Source organism: Gymnogyps californianus, chromosome 2, assembly GCF_018139145.2.
Source record: "Gymnogyps californianus isolate 813 chromosome 2, ASM1813914v2, whole genome shotgun sequence".
Lineage (NCBI taxonomy): Eukaryota > Metazoa > Chordata > Aves > Accipitriformes > Cathartidae > Gymnogyps > Gymnogyps californianus.
Window position 1 is genome coordinate 78,999,156 of NC_059472.1, and position 22,145 is coordinate 79,021,300.

General features: G+C 48.9%; 1 protein-coding gene across 1 annotated transcript in view; it reads right to left on the reverse strand.

Annotated features, from left to right (window-relative positions):
- Positions 1-5,368: 5,368 nt before the first annotated feature.
- LOC127012651 (serine/threonine-protein kinase SBK2-like) overlaps positions 5,369-22,145 on the reverse strand; it is a 29,372-nt gene continuing 12,595 nt past the window's right edge. Inside the window, 5 exon segments of the mRNA XM_050890883.1 lie at positions 5,369-5,938; positions 6,197-6,399; positions 7,168-7,392; positions 14,616-14,709; positions 14,711-14,848. Coding sequence (XP_050746840.1) covers positions 5,369-5,938; positions 6,197-6,399; positions 7,168-7,392; positions 14,616-14,709; positions 14,711-14,848 — 1,230 coding nt within the window.

Here is a 22,145-nt window from a genome sequence, read left to right on the forward strand (position 1 = left end):
AATGTTGCCCTTTACGGCACCAGGCGCCTGGCCAGCCCTCCTGCAGCCAGCGGCTGCGCCTGAAAAGGGCCAGCATGTTTGCACGCAGCTCCGTTCCATTCAGCCTCTCCCAGCAGCTGCTGCGGGGGTGATGGGGACAAGCAGATCTTTTTTCAGACCCCCTGGGGATAGACTTCAACAGGTCTGTTTATTCATTGATTTAAGAAATCCAGTTGCAATTATGATTAAGCCACTGAGAAAAGGAGCCCAGGCTGGGGACTTGGCTCAGGGCAGGGCTTTTGCCACTGTGCTCACTGCTGTGCTTGCAACCCTGTCTGCACCACCATCATGCACATGATGCAGTTACAGTGCTGATTTCATCACTTAGCTACATACCACACAACTTTCTCACCACAGCAACCCCTTCTGCCAAAGTCTCAAGGCTCTGTGATAAAGGAGACAGAGAAACAATCCTGGTCAGCGCCACTACTCACTGCCAATAGCCTCTGTCACATTGTCTTTGTCAGGCAGCACTGAATCCCTGATCCTCAATGGCATGATTGGCTCCTGCAAAACAACAGCCTTGGTCCTGATGGAATTGGACAGTTTGATCTGTTTCCCTAAAGATGTCAGTGTTCCACCAGTTCAGGTTTGCTTTAATTTGGAATAAACCCTAAAATCTTGCTAATCCTTTCTTGTCAAGCCAGTTTTGCATGTTGTGCCCAGCTCTGCTGAGACCACTGCCTGCCATGCTGAGCAGTTCCAAAGCAGAGATGTTGGGAGCCCCACACATCTCTAGCTGCAACACAGTGTCCTCAAAATGAAAAATGTCACAGAATCACAGCATGGTTGATGCTGGACAGGACCTCTGGAGATTGCCTAGTCCAACCTCCTGCTCAAAACAGAGACAGCTAGAGCAGGTTGACCAGGACCTTGTCCAATCAGTTTTTGAATATCTCCAAAGACAGAGACACCACAACCAATGTTCCAATGTTTGGCCACCATCACCATAAAGCCATTTTTCTTATGTTTAAATGGAATTTCCTGCATTTCAATTTGTGCACATTGCCTCTTGTCCTGTTACCCAGTACCACTGCACAGACTCTGGCTGCGTCTTTTTTATACCCTCCCATTGGTTATTTATACACACCAATAAGAAGAGAAGAGAAGAGAAGAGAAGAGAAGAGAAGAGAAGAGAAGAGAAGAGAAGAGAAGAGAAGAGAAGAGAAGAGAAGAGAAGAGAGAAGAGAAGAGAAGAGAAGAGAAGAGAAGAGAAGAGAAGAGAAGAGAAGAGAAGAGAAGAGAAGAGAAGAGAAGAGAAGAGAAGAGAGAAGATTTCAGTTGGAAGGGACCTACAACGATCATCCAGTCCAACTGCCTGACCAATTCAGGGCTGACCAAGTTAAAGCATGTTAAGGGCATTGTCCAAAAGCCCCTTAAACACTGACAGGCTTGGGGCATCGACTGCCTCTCTAGGAAGCCTGTTCCAGTGTTTGTCCACCCTCTCGGTAAAGAAATGCTTCCTAATGTCAAGTCTGAACCTCCCCTGGCACAGCTTTGAACCATTCCCATGTATCCTGGCACTGGATCCCAGGGAGAAGAGATCAGCACCTCCCTCTCCCCTTCCCCTCCTCAGGAAGCTGTAGAGAGCAATGAGTTTGCCCCTCAGCCTCCTTTTCTCCAAACTAGGCAAGCCCAAAGTCCTTAGCCACTCCTCATAGGACATTCCTTCCAGCCCTTTCACGAGCTTTGTTGCCCTCCTCTGGATGCCTTCAAGGACCTTAACATCCTTCTTAAATTGTGGGGCCCAGAACTGCACACAGTACTCAAGGTGAGACAGCACCAACGCTGAATACAGCGGGATAATCACCTCTCTTGACTGGCTGGTTAGGCTGTGTTTGATGCACCCCAGGATGCAGTTTGCCCTCTTGGCTGCCAGGGCACCCTGCTGACTCATGTTGAGCTTGCTGTCAACCAGCACCCCCAGATCCCTTTCTGCAGGGCTGCTCTCCAGCCACTCCTCTCCCAATTTATACTTGTGCCCAGAAGTATAAAGAAGTGTAAGATCCACCCTGACCCTTCTCTCCTCCAGGCTGAACAGTCTCAGCTCTCTCAGCCTCTCCTTGTATGACGGTTTCTTTCAGTAGGCAAGAACCCTCACTACTGCAATGTTGTGACTTACTTTCGCTCCAGCCTCTCATGGTTGTTCTTGGACCTTTCTCAAACTAAAATAAGTCATTAGTAGTACGTATTTTCTTCCCAGTATTCTATACTGTAACCAAATCACCATTCAGTCTTCCTGTTTTAGACAGTTTAGCTCATTACTTTCTTTAAGACTTTCTCACAGCCTTAAACCACATCCCCACCATGGTTCTTTTCTGAGCTGCCTCCAGCTTTCCAGCTTGCCTGTAAATGTGGTGCCATCCCCAGGATTGCCCTGTGAGGCATCAAACACTGATCACTCACTCCTACTTCCTACAATCCTGTTTAGGCCAGCAGGAATCTTGTTAGCTGCCTTTGCTGGAGATTTGACCACCTTGAGCATCTGCTCCTCTTTAGCCACACAGGGAGTCCATTAGCCTATTTTGACAGAATAACATAATGAGAACTCACAGGATCTTGTGTATCCTCTATGACTTGCAAAGTTTTTTCAGGGGTCATTCTGTAAGGGTGGCTTTTATTCCTACATGTTCCTACCTGAATACATTTCTCCTGCCTGTAAGAAAATGTATTTTGTTCGAATACACCCAACTTACCAAGTTATCCAGATCTCTTTGAGTGGCCTGTTCCTCTTGCTGTTTATCACTCTATTCATGTTTGTGTCATCTGCAGGGTTTTACCTCCTGGATGGAAATGTTGACCAGTTTTCATTCAGCTATTGATCCCTGCAGAAACCAACCAAAATAACCAAAGAGCATTCCCAACTGACAATTACTTCTTCTGTCCATTGAAAGTTCTCAATTAACTTAATGTACGCTTTATTGACTTTGCATAGTACCTCTTCTTAATCAATACAGCATACTGTAATTTTCTTTATATCAATAGGTCATGCCTTACAAAAATTGTTTACCATAATGCTATGAATTTACTTTATCAAGCACAACTGTATTATCAAATAGAATGCTGAGTGTCACATTCCAAAAAGCCACGTTCCTGTTTTATAATTCTCTGTTGGCAAGCATCTGTATCAGTTTTTCCATTATTTTTCACTGGATAATTGTCAGCTACCTGGCCTATAGATCCATTGGTCTTAGGGCTTCTCCACTTTAAAGACAGGAACTGTGTTGGTACCTTAACACTCCTCTGCTATTCTTACAATAATCAAAGAGTAATTAAAGCCAAATCTCAGCGGGCCAGAGTTGAGCAGCATTTGTTACGTTTTTGGGTAATGAAAGATTCTAGGAGATGGAAGCGGACAGAAGAAAACTGTGTCTTGAACAGGGTGAGCACGATGCTGGTTGATAAGGTAGTTTGGGGAGTTGGAAGGAAGACACAAGGGATAAGCGATGTAGGGAGCAGGGAAAGTACAAAAGAGTAGTATGGAGGTGATTTTGCTGAGAGAGGAATGAGCGAAAGGCGTTTACCAGGTGATGGGTAGTAGAAAGGGTATGTTAGCGGGGAAGGTAAGTAATGGTAAAATGCCAGTGGGTGAGAAGAAGCTGGAAAAAGAGAGCTGGAGGTTGGGGAACTACAGAAGAGCGTGTGCAGGAAAGGATTTGAGGTGAAAGAAAAGCTGGGATGCTAGAAAGTATGGTGCTGGAACAGTGCATTTCTAGAAGTTACGAAGCCACTGAGAATGGAAACTGAGCTGGGGATGTCTCCAGCAATAGGATCAGGCTAAGAGCTGGATAGGATTACCAACAGCATAATCCTGGGGACTGGAAAGATGTAGCAAAGTAAGAAGAGCTTCTAACCACTAATTGTCTCCTTGCTACCTCTTTCCAGGATTAAAATGTGCACCTAGAAGTACATTGGGGGATTAGGAGAGGTGTGTTGCTGGGGAAGGCTTAAAGTGATAATAGGAAATGGGAGAAGGAAGGTCTTCTAGAGGGGTAACCAGGCATCTAAAAGAGCATGAAGGACATTCCCTTAGGACCTGAAGGCAGTACAAGGGAGGAGGTGTGCTTGGGCTGGCATTGGATAGTCTTGGAAATGGTTCCTTGGGACTGAAGGATTCAGGAGAATAGGAGAAGGGAAGAAGTGGTAGGGGAGGCTCATACAGAGAGGGGCTGGCTCTATGAGGAGGGAGCAGTCAGTCTGGAGGAGGATGAGGAATGAGAGGAAGGCAATGGTGTAGGACTGCTGGGAGGTAGCACTAGAGGAATTTTGCTGGGGTTATTCGTACAGATAAATTTATGCAACCTGTGGTTACACCTCCTCTGTTAGCCTTTCCCGTTGATGCCCAGGCCGACTACCCTCACAGTGCTACTGTATTCTCCACTGAATCATACATGTGGACATTCGTGGCAGTGAGCTCACCTTTCCACTTGCACCTAAGCCACTCAAGGAGGAAGAGGGGTGAATTGTGCTTCAGCAGGGCTGTTGGTGTTTGCAGAAGGCCATTTTCCTGAGTGACGGGAATTAGAGGGGGACACTTGTGCAAACTGATGCTGAGACTCCTGCTGCTAACAACCCTCCACGCAGAAAAGCCTGTCTGTCACCTGGTCCTGAACACAAGGAAATGGGAAGAAATGCATGGCAGTGGGCAGGTTACAACGTGCGATTCCCTGTGGCTTTCTCCAACACCCCACCTCTATGGCTCCCACCACCTTCTCAACGCCATCATCAGTCCCCAGCTACCATCTGCAGCCACATACTGGGGGTTCCCCTGCACTTCCACCCCACCAACCTGAAGCCACCTTTCAAGGGTGCTGGTGGAGGCCCAGGCAGCATGCAGGGGTGGCCCCTGCCTTGCGCAGGTTGTCCTGAGACAGTCACAGGCTCTGTCATGCCCCTGCTCTCCCACAGCAAGCGGGCCCCCACAGGCATTTTATTATGAGGGAAAAAGAGCCACATACAGAAACACAAAAGTATATATTTTGCTCTATTTCGAGACAAGGCAGGTGCTGCAGCCCCTAGAAAATGCCCTGGAGTCCCTGTGGCCAGGAAGTGAGTCGGTGCTTCACAAGTAGACAGTCATTTCCAAGAGAAAGGAGATGTTTTCAAGCCCGAGGAAGCACAAGGAGGTGGCACTCGGCAGCACTGAGCCATGGGGTGAGGACCATCAGCTGGGGAAGGAGCCTGGCTCCGTGGCAGCAGGGACAGTGCTGCAGAGAAGTTGCTCTCTGGGTCACCATGGCCTCTCACACCCAGGCCACCGTGGTGCCACAGACCCCGAAGCCCCTTGCAGGGTGAGACCTGCCTTCCCTCCCCCCATGCGGAGCGGGCTCTAGGGCTTCATGGCAGCCTCCTCACTGCGCCCGTCCTCCAGCCGCCAAGGGCAATCAACGTAGCGCAGGGCCCCGCTGACAGGGCCGCGCTTGGCAGGATCTAGGGCCAGGAGGCTCCGCAGCATGAGGGCAGCCTCGGCCGTCAGGCGTTTCCAGTGGTGGGGCAGGTCCTCCTCCAGGCCTGTCTCCTGCCACAGCATGAAGTCCTCAAAGAAAGGGTCATCTGGCAGGCTCTGCTCCCAGGGGAAGTAGCCAGTCAGCAGGCAGAACAGCAGCACGCCGAAGGCCCAGGCGTCCAAGCTGGTGTCAATGGGCACCCCCTGGGTATCAGCGGTGTTGCTCAGCTCGGGGGCGGTGTAGGGGATTACCCCGGCCACCAGCTTGAGCTTGGTACCCTTGGGCCGCGTAAGCCCGAAGTCAGTCAGCTTGATGCGCCGACACTCGGGATCGAAAAGCAGCACATTCTCAGGCTTGACGTCACGGTACACGAGCCCCCGGCTGTGGATGAACTCCAGCGCGCTGACGAGCTGCTTGGCACACTGCTTAGCGGCTGGCTCGGGGATCCCGTCCTGCATAGGGAGAGAGGCAGGTGGTATGGCACACGCAGGGCACCTTGGCAGCCCTGCCAGCTGGGCCCTCACCTGCGTGCTCCGCACTGGGGAAGACCTTTGCATTTCTGGTCTTGCAAGCCTGAAGCTGCTTCAACACTATAGACCCCAGAGAGACTCACAGCCCATTGCCTTTATCTCCCTCCCTCTGACCCAGCCAGCCTGCACAGGGGCCAAACGCTACAGTCCCAGTCCCCATGGCCTTGTAGCAGCACTCACCCGGGGTTTGATGATAGAGATGAGATCTTTGTGCAGTGCTGGTTCGTAGAGGAAGCCATAGTACTGGCTGGACTCGATGGCAATTCCAAACATGCCGATGATGGCAGGGTGGGTGGCGAGGGAGAGCGCCACGCAATACTCATACAGGAAGGTGTGCAGCTTGGTACTGGCTTTGGGTAGCAGCTTGAGAGCCATAGGAGTCCCTGGGGATGGGGAGAGTGGGTTAGACTCCCCTGAAAGTCACTCACACCAAGGTCAGACAGAGAGAGCGCTGAGAAGCCATGGGTCCTGACACTCACAGCCACAGGGAGGTCTCTGGCCTGAAGCTTTCTGTGGATATATCCTGTGGACACCAGATCTGGGAGCAGGCACTGATGCTGGTGTGAGTTTTGAGCCAGTCAGTGCATGCACAGGAGCACTGGGCAGAGCAAGGGAAATTCAGGCTACGTGGGCCTGTCAGCCTGACCTGGGGCTACTGGGGAAGAGTAGTGTCAGGGCCCTGTGGGCACTCATAGGCCTTAATGGCCTTGGCCAACCCCACCTAGGACCTCCACTCACACCCTCTGTCCATGGGCCTTAGGGCACCATTTAAGCTTGGGCTTGGGGCTTCACTGCCTGCCTGAGCTGTGTGGTGGGAGTGCTGGTTTCTAGCTATATCACATCCATGCTGATGCCTAGCCATGAACCCTATTGATCCTGACTTGTGGATTGACTTCCTGGCCTGACCTTGAACCTGCCTCATCACTATAACCTTGCCTGATGTTCTGGGCTGCCCTCTGGCATCACCTGCTCCCTTAGCTGGGTGCAATGGGATAGCCCCTGGCTGGGGAGGTCCCTGTCCTGCTGGTCTCCCTGGGGACCCCCCACCATGCCTGGTACCTGGCCCCAAAGAGCCACCAGCCCACCCAGCACCCTGGTGAGTGGAGAGGAGGCAAGGCACAGTAGTCCATAGGGCGCAGTCAGTTCCTTACCTCTCTGCCTGTGGGTCACTAGCATCACATGGCCATACTTGCCCCTGCCCAGCTCCCGAATAACCTCATAGTGCTCGGCCACCTCGGTGCGCACCAGGCTTTGAGCTGTGATCTGCAGGAGCTCATCTAGCACGGTTGGTGCCGCTGTCCCTGACGGTGCCGCAGCCGCAGCTGAGCTCTCGGCCATTGCTGAATGCTGCAGAAACACCACAGCCCACGTCAGGAACATCACAACATGCACAGAGATAACCAGATTGGACACGCCATGCAAACCATGCCATGGCAGGGGATATTTCTGCCACTTGGAGCCTGAGCACTCTCGCAGCTGTGCTAGAGTTGAGCTTGTGCTTTTATACAGTACACCTCTGGGCAAAGCCCCTCATCATATAAAAAGTCCCTGTATTGAAGGGAACATCCTTTCAGCCCTCTAATCCTTTCTGGCCTCCAGACAGATGCTTGACTCTCTCTAATTGTAGTCCCTGGGGCCTCTCATTTCAAAGACCTGGATCACCCTTCTGTGTCAGCTGTACTAAAGCTTGGCCTTCTAGGCCTCCTCTTATTCTAGTCCGCAAGGTGTTAGGCAACAAGCAAAACATTAACAGAGTCCCAGATTATCAAGTGTGACCCAGTCCTCTTGCTCTCCTTCGCCTACTGCAGCAAGACCGTGTCTCTCTACTCAGAAACCCACCCCTACTGCTTATTGAAGAAAGTCCTTGAGGTAGCAGCAGAGACAGACTTGCCCCTTAGGCAGAGGCACAGCTAGCCCGTGACAAAAAAGGGATTACTAGTCAGAGGCAGTGTGCTCCAAGCAAGTCAAAGGGAGCTCAGTACCTCACACGCCTGCTGACATTTATGACCCAAAGTCACTCATCTGTGCAGCCAAGAAACTTAGGCAGGAAGGAAGCTTGGACATCAATGGCATTTTGAGCTACAGCCAGTTGCTTCAGACCCATTTCAGAGAAATGCTTTTTCAGTCCCCCCAGCCAGCTACAAGGCAGCATTTTAAGGCACCTGTGGCAGCACTCTCCTCCTGACTACCTCCTTGTGCTCTGAACACAGGCACTCCGGGCCTGGGAGCCCCTCCTGGCTTTGGAGCAAGGTCACAGAACCAGAGTCACGGGATGGTTGAGGTCAGAAGGTACCTTTGAAGATCACCTAGTACAACCTTCTGCTCAGAGGAAGGTTAACCAAAGCAGGTTGCTCAGGACTGTGTCCAGTCCGGTTTTTAATATCTCCAAGGATGGAGACACCACAACTGCTCTGTGCAACTTGTTCCAGTGTTCGATCATCTTTATGGTAAAAAAGTTTTTTCTTATGCTTAAATAGAAATTCTGTGTTTCAGGCCCACTGCCTCTTGTCCTGTCACTCAATATCACTAAGAAGACTCTGGCTGTGTCTTTTTTACAGGTATTTATACACATGGATAAGATGATCCCCTCAAGCCTTCTCCTCTTGAGGCTAAACAAGTCCCAGCTCTCTTAGCCTCTCCTCATATGAGACCTGCTCCAATATCTTAATCATCTGCACACACTGGATTCGTTCCAGTACGTCCACATCTCTCTTCTGCTGAGGAGCCCAGAACTGGACCCACTACTCCAGATGTGGCCTCACCAGTGCTGAGTAGAGAGGAAGGATCACCTCCCCCAAACTGCTGGTAACACTTTGCCTAATGCAGCCCAGGATGCAACCCAAGAGCCTGAGGGTTGCAGCATTCTTGGATGTGTCTTAAACAGTGTGCAGTGAGACAGAGCTCCGGTGTAAAACCAGTGGTTCACCTCTGCACCTACAAACTCAGGATGTCTTCCCATGAAACATTCTGACTCACATGACGCTTTTTGGGGAGGGAATAGAACCTCACGTTGCTAAAAAGGAAGACGGCATCCTGGGAATATGAGTGGGAGCAGAAAGTATGAAGTCTTTTCCCTTAGTTTTTACATTGCTCTATCTGTGACCAGAGCTTATTACAGTTCCTTCAACTTCCAGCCCCCACTGCTGCTAAATCTGGTCATTCTTAAGAATCCAGTAATTTAGCAACAGAATTATATACATGTAGGAAAACTACAAAAAAGCTGGATTTGTACAGGAGACTAGGACTACTTGTGGGAGAGTTCCCCTTCTTTTCCCTTCCCTTCTTTCCTAGACTGCATTGCTAAATCTTATCCAATTCAGAAGTACCAAGTAATTGACACTACTTTTCTGCAAAGGCTTTGGCTTGATGTGAGAGCCAACAGCAGTCACAGTCAGAACAGTCCGTAGGGAGTTCAACAATGAACAAGTGTGTGCATGGGAGGGGATGAATGGAAGGCTGGGGAGAAACTCACAGGGAAAGACGATCTGGAAAGTATTTTAGAGATTTTGCTTTGATGTCCTCCTGTTTGCTGCCCAGCCAGCACAGCTTGCGAAATTCCACACAGCAAGGGCATCGCAGAACCTGCAAAAGGACCCACTCTGCCACTGACATTTCCAAACTGGTGTTGCCACATTTAGGTGTTAAAACAAATAGCTGAACAGGTCTTTTAAAGACTCCTAGCTAGGAATATAGAGAAAAAACTTAAAACGTAATAGACCTTTGAAAGATATAGACCTCCCCTTGCTATTAGATAGGCTAAAGCCACACTAAATAGAGAGTGGGACAACAGGAGAGATGTCTGCTTGTCTTGTGCAGAACACATTAGATTTATATTTGTGAAAAAACTATCAAAAGATCTCTTCTGTAAGACAGTGTTTCTCCTATATCAAATTCTGGTCATACACAAGTTCTTGTCAGCAAATGGTTCACGATCTTCTCAGATAACTTAATTTCTCAAACTTGAGTTAGATAAAATTTCTTCCCTTGTAGGCTGGCCACCTGTTAGTGCTATCTAACCCAAAGGTTAGAATGTTCTCACTGCATCCATTTAATGTGTTATTCAATAATGATATAATTTTCAAATATCTATTCATTAATCTGTTTTTACTTGTATCGAATTATTTATTATATGATTCATCTATTTTTTATATGATTCACTACTTTTTTCCTATTTACTGTGTGAAAACTTGCTTTTGTGAATGGGAGGATATGCTTCTCTATATTCTTGGTTCTCACTCCAGCTTTGGGAGTCAAAACATTTCAGTCCAATAAAAAAAAATCCAAAAAACTCTTGTGTCCTTCCACTCCACATTTCAAGTGAACTGCAATATAAGTGGCAAGGATCCTTACTTCCACGCATGGCCCCACTGGCATGGGAGGGCAGATTGTCTGGGTACAGAGTAGAGCATCAAAGTGAAATAGCCAGCTTGGAAAAATAGATCAGCCAGAGGGTATGGGTAGAGTGTCTTGAGGGACAGTGACAATCCTGTGGGTCTGATCAGGGCTCCATATGAAGGAAGCCCCAGCTGCAGTCACTCCAGAACAGTTTGCAGGCTTTGGCCCTTGCTGCCCTTGAGGAAACTGATTACAGGACACAGTCCATACTTCAGGAAATAGCCAAAGTTGTCAGGTCTTTCTCTGAGATATCACTGCCATTAGCTAGGAAGCTAAGTGAGGGCCAAATTTGGGTCACCACTGAGTAGAGTGTGCCTGGGTGCTCTGCACCTACCTCTGTTACCTTCTAGAGTGCCATTTGCCCTTTGCAGAGTGACAAGCACTGGGGAGGAGGCCACCAGGGCCCTGGCCAGGACGCACTCACCGTTTGGCTGTGCTGTATTAAGGGCAGCAGGCATGGTCCTTTTCAAAACTGTTCTTTCCTCCACTATCCTTCCTGTTCTTCATCCCTGCTAGAGGTCCTGTTTCCATGCTGTCGACATGTGAGAAACCCTAATTCCCCAAAAGAGTCTCTAATTACGGCAGCAAGAAATTCACATCCTTTCCACCATCAGGAGATACTTCCCAACTTCCTGAGGAGCTGAGGAGGAGCTAGCCTATGGAGATACAGTGTCTTAGTCTAGGTAATGTTATTCTGGTTCTTAAACCAAAATGATTAATATATTTGGTCCAGAAAAGCACTTCATACATGTCAAGAGCCAAAGACAGTATAATCTCTGTATAACAGAGATGGAACTATGATGACAGAATCACAGAAATGTTTAGGCTGGAAGGGACCTCTTGAAATCATCTAATCCAATTCCCCTGCTCAAGCAGCAGCAGCTGAAGCAGGTTATCTAGGAAGGTGTCCAGTCAGGTTTTTAATATCTCCACAGATGGAGACTCCAAAACCTCTCTGGGCAACCTATCACGCTGTTTGACCACCCTCACAGGGGGAAAAAAAAAAAAAAAAAAAAGGTGTTTTCTTGTGTTTAGATGGAATTCCTTGTGTTTTAATTTGTGCACATTGCCTCTTGTCCTGCCAATGAGCACTCCTGAGAAAAGTCTGGCTCCCTTTTTCCCTTTTCTTCATTCCGTCTCATCAGGTGTTTATATACACCAATATAGTGTCAGATCCCCTCTGAGACTTCTCTTTTCCAAGCTGAAGAGTTTCAGCTGTCTCAGCCTCTCTTCCTATCAAAGATGCTCCATTAAAAATGGCCTTGAGCATATGGCATGTAGGGTTCATTTTCTTGTCTGACCTTCTACAGAGCTTTAACCCAAACCAAATAACCAACAACATTTGGGGCACCTCTTACAAAAAGTCATGCAGGCTTGATCCAAAGACAAACATTAGTCAACTATAAAAGCCAGTGTTAACATTCTTGCTGTTACGTATTTATATGATATCCTAATCTGAATTTACCTAACCTGTTGCTGAAGTTTCTCAGCTAGAGAAAAGTTTTTTAGTGCCTGTTATACTTCTCCTGACTCTTGCAGGGTTTATATGCACTGTGGTCAGAGGTATGACCACAGCCTATGAGAACGTATTTTAAACTACTTAGATGATTGAGTAAAACTAGCAGGGTACAGCCTGAAACTCAGGCTATGTATTTAACCAACACTTTACTTAGGCTTCACAAACTGTCTGGCACACTGTGCTTCTGTAGTGCCCACATCAATTAGTTTAAAAACAGATAGGATGCTTCCAGAAATTGTAGTCACATTTTGAATTTTGAATAAACATCTCCATGCTCGCTGATCAAGACACCTCTCAGTCTTCTTATTGGTTCAATGCCTTCAAACAACCTTCTGTCCAATTCTCAAACCAAGGCCTTTTGTCCAGCTCTCAGTTCCGTTTTATGTTTCTTTTCTGATGCCTCACCATTTTGGGGGCGTTCGGAGCAGTTCTCAGCCCGGTATTGGTTCGTACAGCACCTGCCAGAAATGTCCCATTCACTGATCGTTCCCTGAAAGCTATCTGTACAAATTCATCCTGGCATTGGTTAAAATCAATAAGCCACACATTTTTAATGGATTTAAAAATAAGCCCAGTATAGTGGAAACTATCTTATTTTATTGGTGTCCTAACCCTACACAATTAATTTTGTTAAATCCTGACTCTGTTAAAATACTTTTATGTTTGTCAATGATCTAGAAGAAAGCACTGAAATCATCCAGAAGATGTTTGCAAATGACACAAAATGGGTTTGGGTAGATAATGCATTGCTTGATAAAACTAGTGCACACACATACACACATACAAAAGTGTTTCAAATGACCAAAGAAGTCAGGAGTTTAGTCTGACATTGAGTGACAGAAGAAAAAAGTCATATTAATCAGATGAATCTAAGTTCTTCATGCTGCTTTGTAGATAAAATGGCCACTGTGTAAACCCAGAAATGTAGATCTGGTATAGCCTCGCTTCCTTTGCAGGCCTTAATATGTAGGATGATACAGAATTGCACTAGAAATAATCTACAGTGATATAGATACACATCTTAATGATACAGATACAAGTCTAAGAGAATAATGGCACAAGGGTTACTAATGTTGCAGATTCCACTTTTGCATTCATTCTGCTGAAGGGAATGCCCAAAAAGCATCAGATGTAGGAAACATCAGCAGTAAGAGGCAAACTAGCATTTTCCAGGTGCTAAATTAAGAAAATAAGCTTCACTGTAAACAAAAAAATAGATACAGCCTTTCAGCTTTACATAGACTAAGATAGATTATAACAAAAGAAGAGATCTGTTCTGAGACGATGTGCCTCTTACAGTGAACTCTAGTTTCTGCAGAGGTTCCGACACACAGATGCCCTGAGACAGTCTGAAATTTAATCTCTGAAAATCAGCTGAGTTAGGAAAGCTGTATTTCTGAAGAGCTGGCCACCTGCTAATGACTTCTGCGCTAGAATTGAGAATATCATGCACCAGTGGATTTTGTATTTTTATTAGAAATGCATTCCTTCCATTTGCTCTGCTTTGCATTCTTCTTTATCTACTTTTTTATGATGGTTTTTTTTTGACTATTAAAAATATACTGATGTGAAAGCTTGGTTTCTCTAGGGTAGATTTCCTGAACTCTTCCGGAGGCCAGCCGATGGGTCAACAGAATTAGCTATTGGATGTTTTCTATCTTTTTAATGGTATCGGTGAGACCACAATTCAGCAAGCTAGCACTCACGTCCACAGTTTGACGGAAAAAGGACCAGAGAAGAACCATGAGAATGACAACAGGGCTGACAATTACAGGGGAAACTGCCGGGGGAGCAGTCTTTTTAGCTTATCAGATAGCGAAGAAGTGACTCTATCATCTGTATGTACCTTTGCGGGTACTAGAATTTCACTGCAGAGGGCTCTCCCGATTAAGTAAAAGCATTATAATAAAACCAATAGCTGAAGCTGAAATGAGGCAATTTCAGACCTCAGTTGCAGTGCAGATTTTGTGAAGAAGGATATTTGCTCCTAAAAATCTCATCAAACAGTATGGAAGAATATCCTTCCATCTCTGGAACTTTTCACTAAAGAATGGTGCTTTTTTTTTCCCCTAAAAGGTCCACTCTAGTGCAAACCACGTTTAATACAGGCAAGGGATCAGAGCAGATTATCACAGTGGTTGTTTCTGGCCTTATTGCTGATAGATTTATGAGCTTCTTTCTAAAACTGGTCAGCAGGCTAGTGCTTAATCTCACTGCGGAGAACCGCATGACTGTCCCCTTAGAACTGCGTATTGCTCTTCTTGGGCAGAAACACCTAGCAGCCTCCATGGAGAGAGCCCCGTAAGCCTCTCCCCAGCAAGCAGTATACCACAATCTCTGCACAGCAGCCTCCTCGGACAGAAATCGGCAGCAAGCTCGCTGGGACCAAGCCACATCACACCCTCCTCCCAACCAACCAGGCGGTACCGCGGCACCATCCCACCAGACACAACCGGACACAAAGCAACCTTTTGGGGCAGAGCCACCTAACAAGCTCACCATCAACCAGATGTGGGAAATGGGTGTACTCCACGTTGTGCCGGCACGCTATGCCGGAGTCTCCAAAACCGATTTGTGAGAGGTGGGTGCCCTTTTACGTGCCTGTCCGGTCTCCTTCATCCTGCCACGGCTGTAACATCTCTTCCCATGCTCCTTCCCCGTCTGTACTAAGCCTCTCACCTTCTCCAGCAGCGCAGCACTGACGGCCGGCCGTGGACTGCCTCGCTTCCCCCGCTGCAGCCTCTGGGCTGGGTTCAGCCTGCGCCGAGCAGCCGGAGGGGGCTGCCAGGCATTACGGGGCTAAGCGTGACGCTCCGCCCCTTCCCCATGTCTCTGGTCCTGGGGGCACACTGCCTCCCTGCTGAAGGTGACCTCTGGGAGGGAAGAAAAGAGGGAGAACAGGCGGGGGAAGAAGGGGGCTATCCATCTGCCCTGTTTATGGAGGGGGACGTGTTGCAGGGATCAGGGTGGGGTTGTTGTTTCTGCTCTAGCCATACCATCATAAGCCCCAGGGACCCTTCTGCAGACCCACCCTGTTCAGCCCTTCCCTCCAGCTTGGGCTCTCATTACAGCTGAGGGAGCAGAGCAGCTCCCCGGGCTGGTGCGCGGCCCTTGCTCTGGGGCCATGCCAAGTAAGACTACGTCCCTGATGGCAGGGCTCAGAACAACCGTGGGCTGCCAGCGCTTGCTCTTGGCTACCAAAAGGGCCAAAGACATGTCAGTCACAATTGCCTGTGTCAGTGAGCATCGGAGACCAGGCACAAACCATAACTGGTTCAAGGTCCCTTCATGGGGCCCAGTGGGTCAGGCTCCTCACACACACCAGTACTACAGAGCATTACGGGGAAGCTGAAATTATTAATGGTAACTACAATGACTTGCAGGCATTTCACCTATTCTCAGTACCTCCACCCAGACTATATTCCTGTGCCAAAGTCCTCTTTCTTCCACTTGAGCGTGGAGAGGAAAGCAGCTCCTGAGGACATGGACACCAGGCAGGTCCTAGATCTTGGCTCTGAAGCACTGTTTTTTTCTCTCAAGGAGATGGATCAATTTGTGTATCATCTGAAGCAGTGATGCACGCAGCTGTGACATAGGAGTGTCACAGCACTGGCCTCCCTCTTCCCTAGAGCTGGGGCCATGCAGGGGACCTGTACGGCTTAAGCTGCCCTGATGAGCCTCTGCGCTCCCTCTGGGGGCACAGTATGGTGAGGAAGGCTGAGAGAGGACAGAGGTGAAAGACAGTCTAACAAACAGAAGAGGGCAGAGCAGCCCCCATAACCATACTGCTCTGGGTCTTCAGCACAGGACAGAGCCTTCTTGCCTGCTCTCTGAAGGGAGGGTAATTACACCAAGGGCTTGTCACTCAGTGCTCTGCCCCACATAGGGGCAGTAAGTTGAGATGCACAGGACTGCCATCACAGACCTGTGAAGAGCCAGTCTGCTGCCGCTCAGAGATGGTGCAAATCAGAGGGCAAGAGGAGCAGCACAGTCAGTCTCCCAGCTGTCCCTGTGCTTCTGGATAAGAGGTGGGGAGTGAGGTTGTGGTGCTGATGACCTAAAGGTCTTGTGCCATTCAAGGCTGCCCCTTCACACTCATTCTCGAAGGATGCTCCAGTGATTGGGAAAGGCCTTCAATGTGCAAAGTCCCTACAGGCAGGAACATTACAGCTGGGGGCGGTGCGAGTGTGTAGGAGAAACCTATCCAATATCCAAGAATTCAGCACTGGAATAAATAGTGTAGTGTAACCACTGCTCCCCACGAACACGACCCCTGTATTATCTAGTCTTCTGGGGGACAGAATGGGTGAGACTGTTGCTTCTACTTGAGACACAAGTCAGAAGTCAAACTGAGAACTGTCCCTGGGGACTTGCTTGAAGTCACAGTTACAAGGCAATGCTGGCAAAGGAGCCCAGGTTCCCTGACTCCCCAGTCCGTCTCTCCTCCATTCCAATGACTAACTCAAATCTGCTTCCAGATCTAGGAACAAAATACCTTTTGTTGAAGTCTTCCTGACTTTCCAGCTAATTTTTTAAGAGACAGATTCCCTATGTTTTCCATTCCTACTAAGAGTGGGACCTGCTAAGTGGCCTGACTCAAAGAGACCTCTTTCACAGCCTTACTTGCAGCACACCAACAAGTAGCAATGTGGCTGAGGGCTTGCCCCCTACCTGCACTTCATCTGACACTACATCTGCAGGGCTTGTCATGCATTCCCACAACACAGGGAAAATGTCACACATCACATATGTGTGTGAGACTCCTTGCTCTCCGTTCCCTGAGGACTGGGCACAGAGTAGCTGATGGAGGTCCTAGGGCCTGCTGTCCTACTAATGAAGTCAGCATTTGTGCTTTTCAGGACCTCTGTAATTTAACACCTACACCTATCTCACCCATGCTGTAAACATTTTGTCCTGCTGGCAACCAGGATATTGGTCAAAGTCAACACTGGCAGAGCTGGAAATATGATGTAACCAAGATCGCCTTTGTCTTTCAGAAAGTTGGTCTCAGGCTGTGGACTTGAGGATACACTGTCTCCAGCCATGCAGAACAGTTTGCCTTCAGTGCCATAAGCAGACCCACAAAGAATCTTGCAATAAGTCAACATCGGTTGTGGATCTCTACACATCCTTCAGGCAAACTCTGTTGGCAACCATTGGAGGTGAATGGAAGAGGAAAAGTAGAAGAGGGGAGGAATTACAAGTGGGTATTAATGGCACTTCTGTTCAGATTGCCTAATATTGTCCACTGCAAAGATTCCTTTCAGATGCATGTTTATGCTTTGTGACACACACAAGCATTGAGGATGGCCTATGATATCTAACAACAAATACTTTATGAAAACACATCCTTTTCCTCCTCTGAATTATTGTTGGTTTAGCATGATAAATATCCTGTCCCTTGCATGCCTGGCTCAGAATAGGCAGCACACAGAAAAATAATGGAACGTGAACATTCCCAAGAGCCAGATGTGGCAGCCAGTGTCACAAAGTCATAGCAGTGACAACTGCATGACAAGCAGCTGGACTAAAGCAGCTGCAGTGAAGGGACCTAGTCAAGAAGGAATCTCCCACACCTCTTTAGTCCTTCCTTCTCTTCCCTTATCCCTCTTTCTAGGCATACACACAACAGCCCATTTCACTCCCATCAGAATAGTAGCAGTTCTTCAAGTACACACTGTATGCAACTCTAAAGGATCAGGGTTGAATTCCTATTAGTGAGTGCTCAAAAGTCAGATGATGCCAGATGAATGGTTGCAACTGGAACACTGCCCCTTCAAAGAGAAATCCACCAGGCTCCAGCAAGTACCCAAAAAGCCACTGACGGGACTGGCTGTTCCAACACACCGTTAGCAGGACACTCAGTTTCTCAAGTGTTGGCCTTAGTGTGAACTCTTTTTCACAATATCCCTGGCTAATGACTCTGGTGATTTCCACAGGAGGTAAGTTGGGTGAGGAGGTCTGTACTCCTGTTTCAGAGGTACTCAACCCCACATGGCTCTTTAGTTTCCATCCTGTACTATCAGAGGCACCAACAGCATCTAGGGTGATGGAAGGTTTGATGTCATTTGAACCCAAGAGAGCACTCGGTGGTATGGAGGCTTATCAGCAGGGGTATGTGTGAAAGAAAGCTGCTGAAATACAACCATCAAGCTCTTTTACCAGGTCCTAAAATGGCACTGCTCTTTTAATATTGTAGTCTATGGCAATACTCAGTTTGTCTATATATATTCAAATTGACCATAAGCATTTACCCAGAACATCACTGATGGCAGCTTCTCAGAGCAGTCACGATCCCTTCACTTCCAGCACTCAATTTTGCTCAGCCCTTTTCAGAACCAGCTTTGTGCCTGCTGCTGGGGTGGGAATAGCTCTTTGACTTTCCCCATTGCCTTCCTACTTCTTCTATTAATAATTCTGTGAGCTGCCAACAGTTTCCTCCCCTCCAGCCTCAGCAGGCAAGCAAGCAAGCCAATCTGCAGGGTGCCACAGGGTGAGGGCTGCCTCCTGGACAGCAAGCTGAGGCCCTGAGCTCTCCTCAGTGCAGGCAGGGTGCTCAGAGGAGTCCACCAGCTGTGCAGACCATTTGTGCTCTGAGGTCATTCAGAGCTACCCCATCGCTGAGGAATCTGCTGGCCGCCTTCCTGACAGTGCCGTACAATGTCCCACCTCGCCTGCCAGCTAACACAACAGGCTCTTGCTGAGCCCAGGCCCTGCTCCCCAGAGGTGCTTCCCAACCATGCTCCCCAGCTTTGGCAAAGCCCCTCACACCCAAAACCTCTGGTCACCCACTGACCACCATATCTGCTTCAAAACACCCTGCCCATTCCCACTTCAACCTACTCCCTTCACGTTGCTGTTGGGTGCGCTGGGTGCAGAGTGGTTGCAAGAGGCACTGCCAATCCATTGGGAACCCTGAGCACTGATCCCAATGCCTCAGAGCAATGTTGGGGTGGTGCCCTTCCACCCCAGCACAGGGACAGGGACTCACAATAGCTGTATTTTTAACCTTTTCCATTGTGATCTCTCCCATCCTGTCCTCCAGGGCTTAAAACAATATACAAAATCCAGTATCCAGGATGCAGGTCAGGGTCAGTCCCAGCGGTGGTAGCCAGACACAGTCCAGTGATTGCCAGGCAGGTCTGAGGTCAAGCCAGGAAGTCAGTCCACGTGCCAGGGTCCAGACAAACAGCGTCTATGGCCAGACACAGCCGTGAAAGAGATGGAGACAAACCACGATACAGCTCAGGTAGGAACTAAAAGCCCAGGGCTGAGCTGAAATGGGGCTCCTGGTCGCATGGGCAAAGGTTGCAGATGGAGGCCCAGGTGAGGCTGGTCAGGGCCATCAAAACCTCTCAGTGCCCTTGGGGCAAGGCAAGATGATGGCTCCTGCCTAGCTCTCAATTTTTCAGCAGCTTCATGTCTGCCTCTAGCAATGGGCTGGAAGGCAAAGGATGCTCCCACTCCCTGAGGAAGGCAGATCCCTCCTGTGCTGCCTCACTTCATTTCTACAGGTTTGTCTTCACAGGGCAGCAGGCCAGCACCCTGCAAAGCATCTTCCACTTACCAGCCCCTAGGGACCACTGCTGCTGGGACATTGTCCCCAGTGTCAGTGTCACATTTAACAACGCCAAGGCACTACATGGGCCTCTCCTGGGGCTCTCCACAAAATTGGGAGGGAGGGTGATGTCCCCCATGGGGTGTCAGCAGCAAGTGCCTGCTTTCTGACAGGTCTGGGTGGCCAGGGGGCTGGGAGCGCTTGTGGGTGCACATTTGGGGCACACAGGTCAGCTGGGCTCTGGCGCTGGCCAGGGGCATCGCAGCATCACGGTGCAAGGAGGCCGCTCTCGAGGCCAGTTTGTGCTTCCCAGCGCCCACCCCAGGGCTGCTTCAGCCTAGGTCATTCCTGGAAAAAAGTTTTGTCCGATCTTCTCTGAAAGACATCCAGTGACATGGGCTCCCAGCTGCCTGCAACACTGCCGCCTTTTCTAAAGAAAAGACGACAGAGGAAAGAAGCTGTAATAGCTACAATAAATAGGTATAATAAAACCTTGAGGGGAATAAATAAAATGAAAAGAAATTACTGCTCACTGTCTCTTCAAAAGACAAGACACAAGAACTAGAGGCAGGTCCAAAACAAACACAAGGCTTCCTCACGCAGCACACCTTCAGCCATGGACACCTTGCCTCAGGAGAGTCTGGGTAGTAAACGTTTCTGTGGTTTCGTATAATAGCTGGATGCAGACACTGCAGAGGAAAAGCACAATTAAAGATTCAACATCTGTCTCAGACTGCTGGAGGCTAGGAGAATATTTGGGGGATTTACTACATACTTCCTTGCTCTTGTATCTTCCATAAGGAATTTGCCACTGGATGGTCTCACAGCCAGGATATAGCATTAAACGGTGTTTTATTCTGATCTGGTTCAGCTGTTCTCATTCATTCCACTGATGAAATGCTATGGTGGCACGAGTATGCTGCAGCAACCCCTTGGGCAAAGCTAGCAAGGCGCTAGCAAGGCAATAAAGTCCACGGCCCCGCTCTGCAACCACTTCTCCCAAAACAGCCCCATACCTGCTATTTAAATAGCTGGCGAGTGATTGTCTGTCCTGGGCTAGCTTGTCACCTTTGCAGTCTCTCCCTGCCAGGGTGACAGCTTTCAGATGGGTCAAGGAGGTGAGATGGGAGGGAGCTTGCCTTGTGGGTGGAACAGAGACCTCACAGGACAGAGGGTTTCCAGAGAAGGAGTGGGTGCCAGCCCTAAGCAGTAGCATCCTGGATTATTTGTCCTTTCTCTTAAAGGGCCACCTGTGAAGTCCTCTGTCTGTGGGATGGTATCAGAGGAATGGGCAGCGAGCCAGCCTTTTACAAAAAAAATTCTTTGGTAACTGTGTTGGGTTTGTGTGGCGGGGTTTTGGTAGCGGGGGAGGGGCTACAGGGGTGGCTCCTGTGAGAAGCTGCTAGAAGCTTCCTTGGCTCCAAGTTGGACCTGCCTCTGGCCAAGGCTGGGCCCATCAGTGACGGTGGTAGCGCCTCTGTGACAGCGTATTGAAGAAGGGGAAAAAGACTGCTGAAAAACGGACAGTGGAGAGAGGAGTGGGATGTGAGAGGAACAACCATGCAGACACTAAGGTCTGTGAAGGTGGAGGAGAGGGAGGAGGTGTGCCGGAGCAGAGATTCCCCCGCAGCCCGTGGTGAGACGGCAGGCTGTCCCCCTGCAGCCCGTGGAGGTTAACGGTGGAGCAGAGATTCCCCACGCCAGAGCAGGTGGCTGGGCACAGAGAAGGCCGTGACTCTGTGGGAGAGCCCACACTGGAGCAGTTCGTGGAGGACTGCAGTGCATGGAAAGGACTCGCGTTGGAGAAGCTCGTGGAGGGCTGACCCCTGTGGGAGGGATCCCACGCTGGAGCAGGGGAAGAGTGTGAGGAGTCCTCCCCCCGAGGAGGAAGGAGCGGCAGAGACAGGGTGTGATGAACTGACTGCAACCCCCATTCCCCATCCCCCTGCACTGCTGGGGGGAGGAGGTAGAGGAATCAGGAGCAAAGCTGAGCCCGGGAAGAAAGGAGGGGTGGGGGGAAGGTGTGGTTTTAACATATGGTTCTATTTCTCATATCCTACTCTGATTTGAGTGGTAACAAATTAAATTGACTTATTTTTCCCCAAACTGAGTCTGTTTTGCCTGTGACCATAATTGGTGAGTGATCCCTCCCTGTCCTTGTCTTGACTCACGAGTCTTCTGTTGTATTTTCTCCTCCCCATCCCACCGGGGGTGAGGAGTGAGCAAGCAGCCGTGTGGTGCTTTGTTGCCAACTGGGCCTAAACCACGACAGTAACTGAGGGAAGCTCTCAGCTTTACGTTGCAGAATTTGGTGAAAGACAGATCTGCATTCACCTTATCCAACCACCTTCAAGATTTTATAAACCTCACTCATAACTTCTCTCAGCCTTCCTGTCTCCAAACTGAAGAGCTGCAGCCTTTTCCGTAGTTCCTCATAAAGCAACTATTCCATCCCTTTGATTGCTGTAGTTGCCCTTCCCTGTGTCTTCTCTAACTCCACCATGTTTTTCTAGAAATATAGAGACCAGAACAGCCCCCACTGCTCAAGATCAGGATGCATGGAGGTTTTATATAGTGCTAAAATGCCACCCTCTGTCTAACTCTAAATACTCATGCCAATGATGCCCAACATTTATTTTGGCTGCTGTTGCATAAGC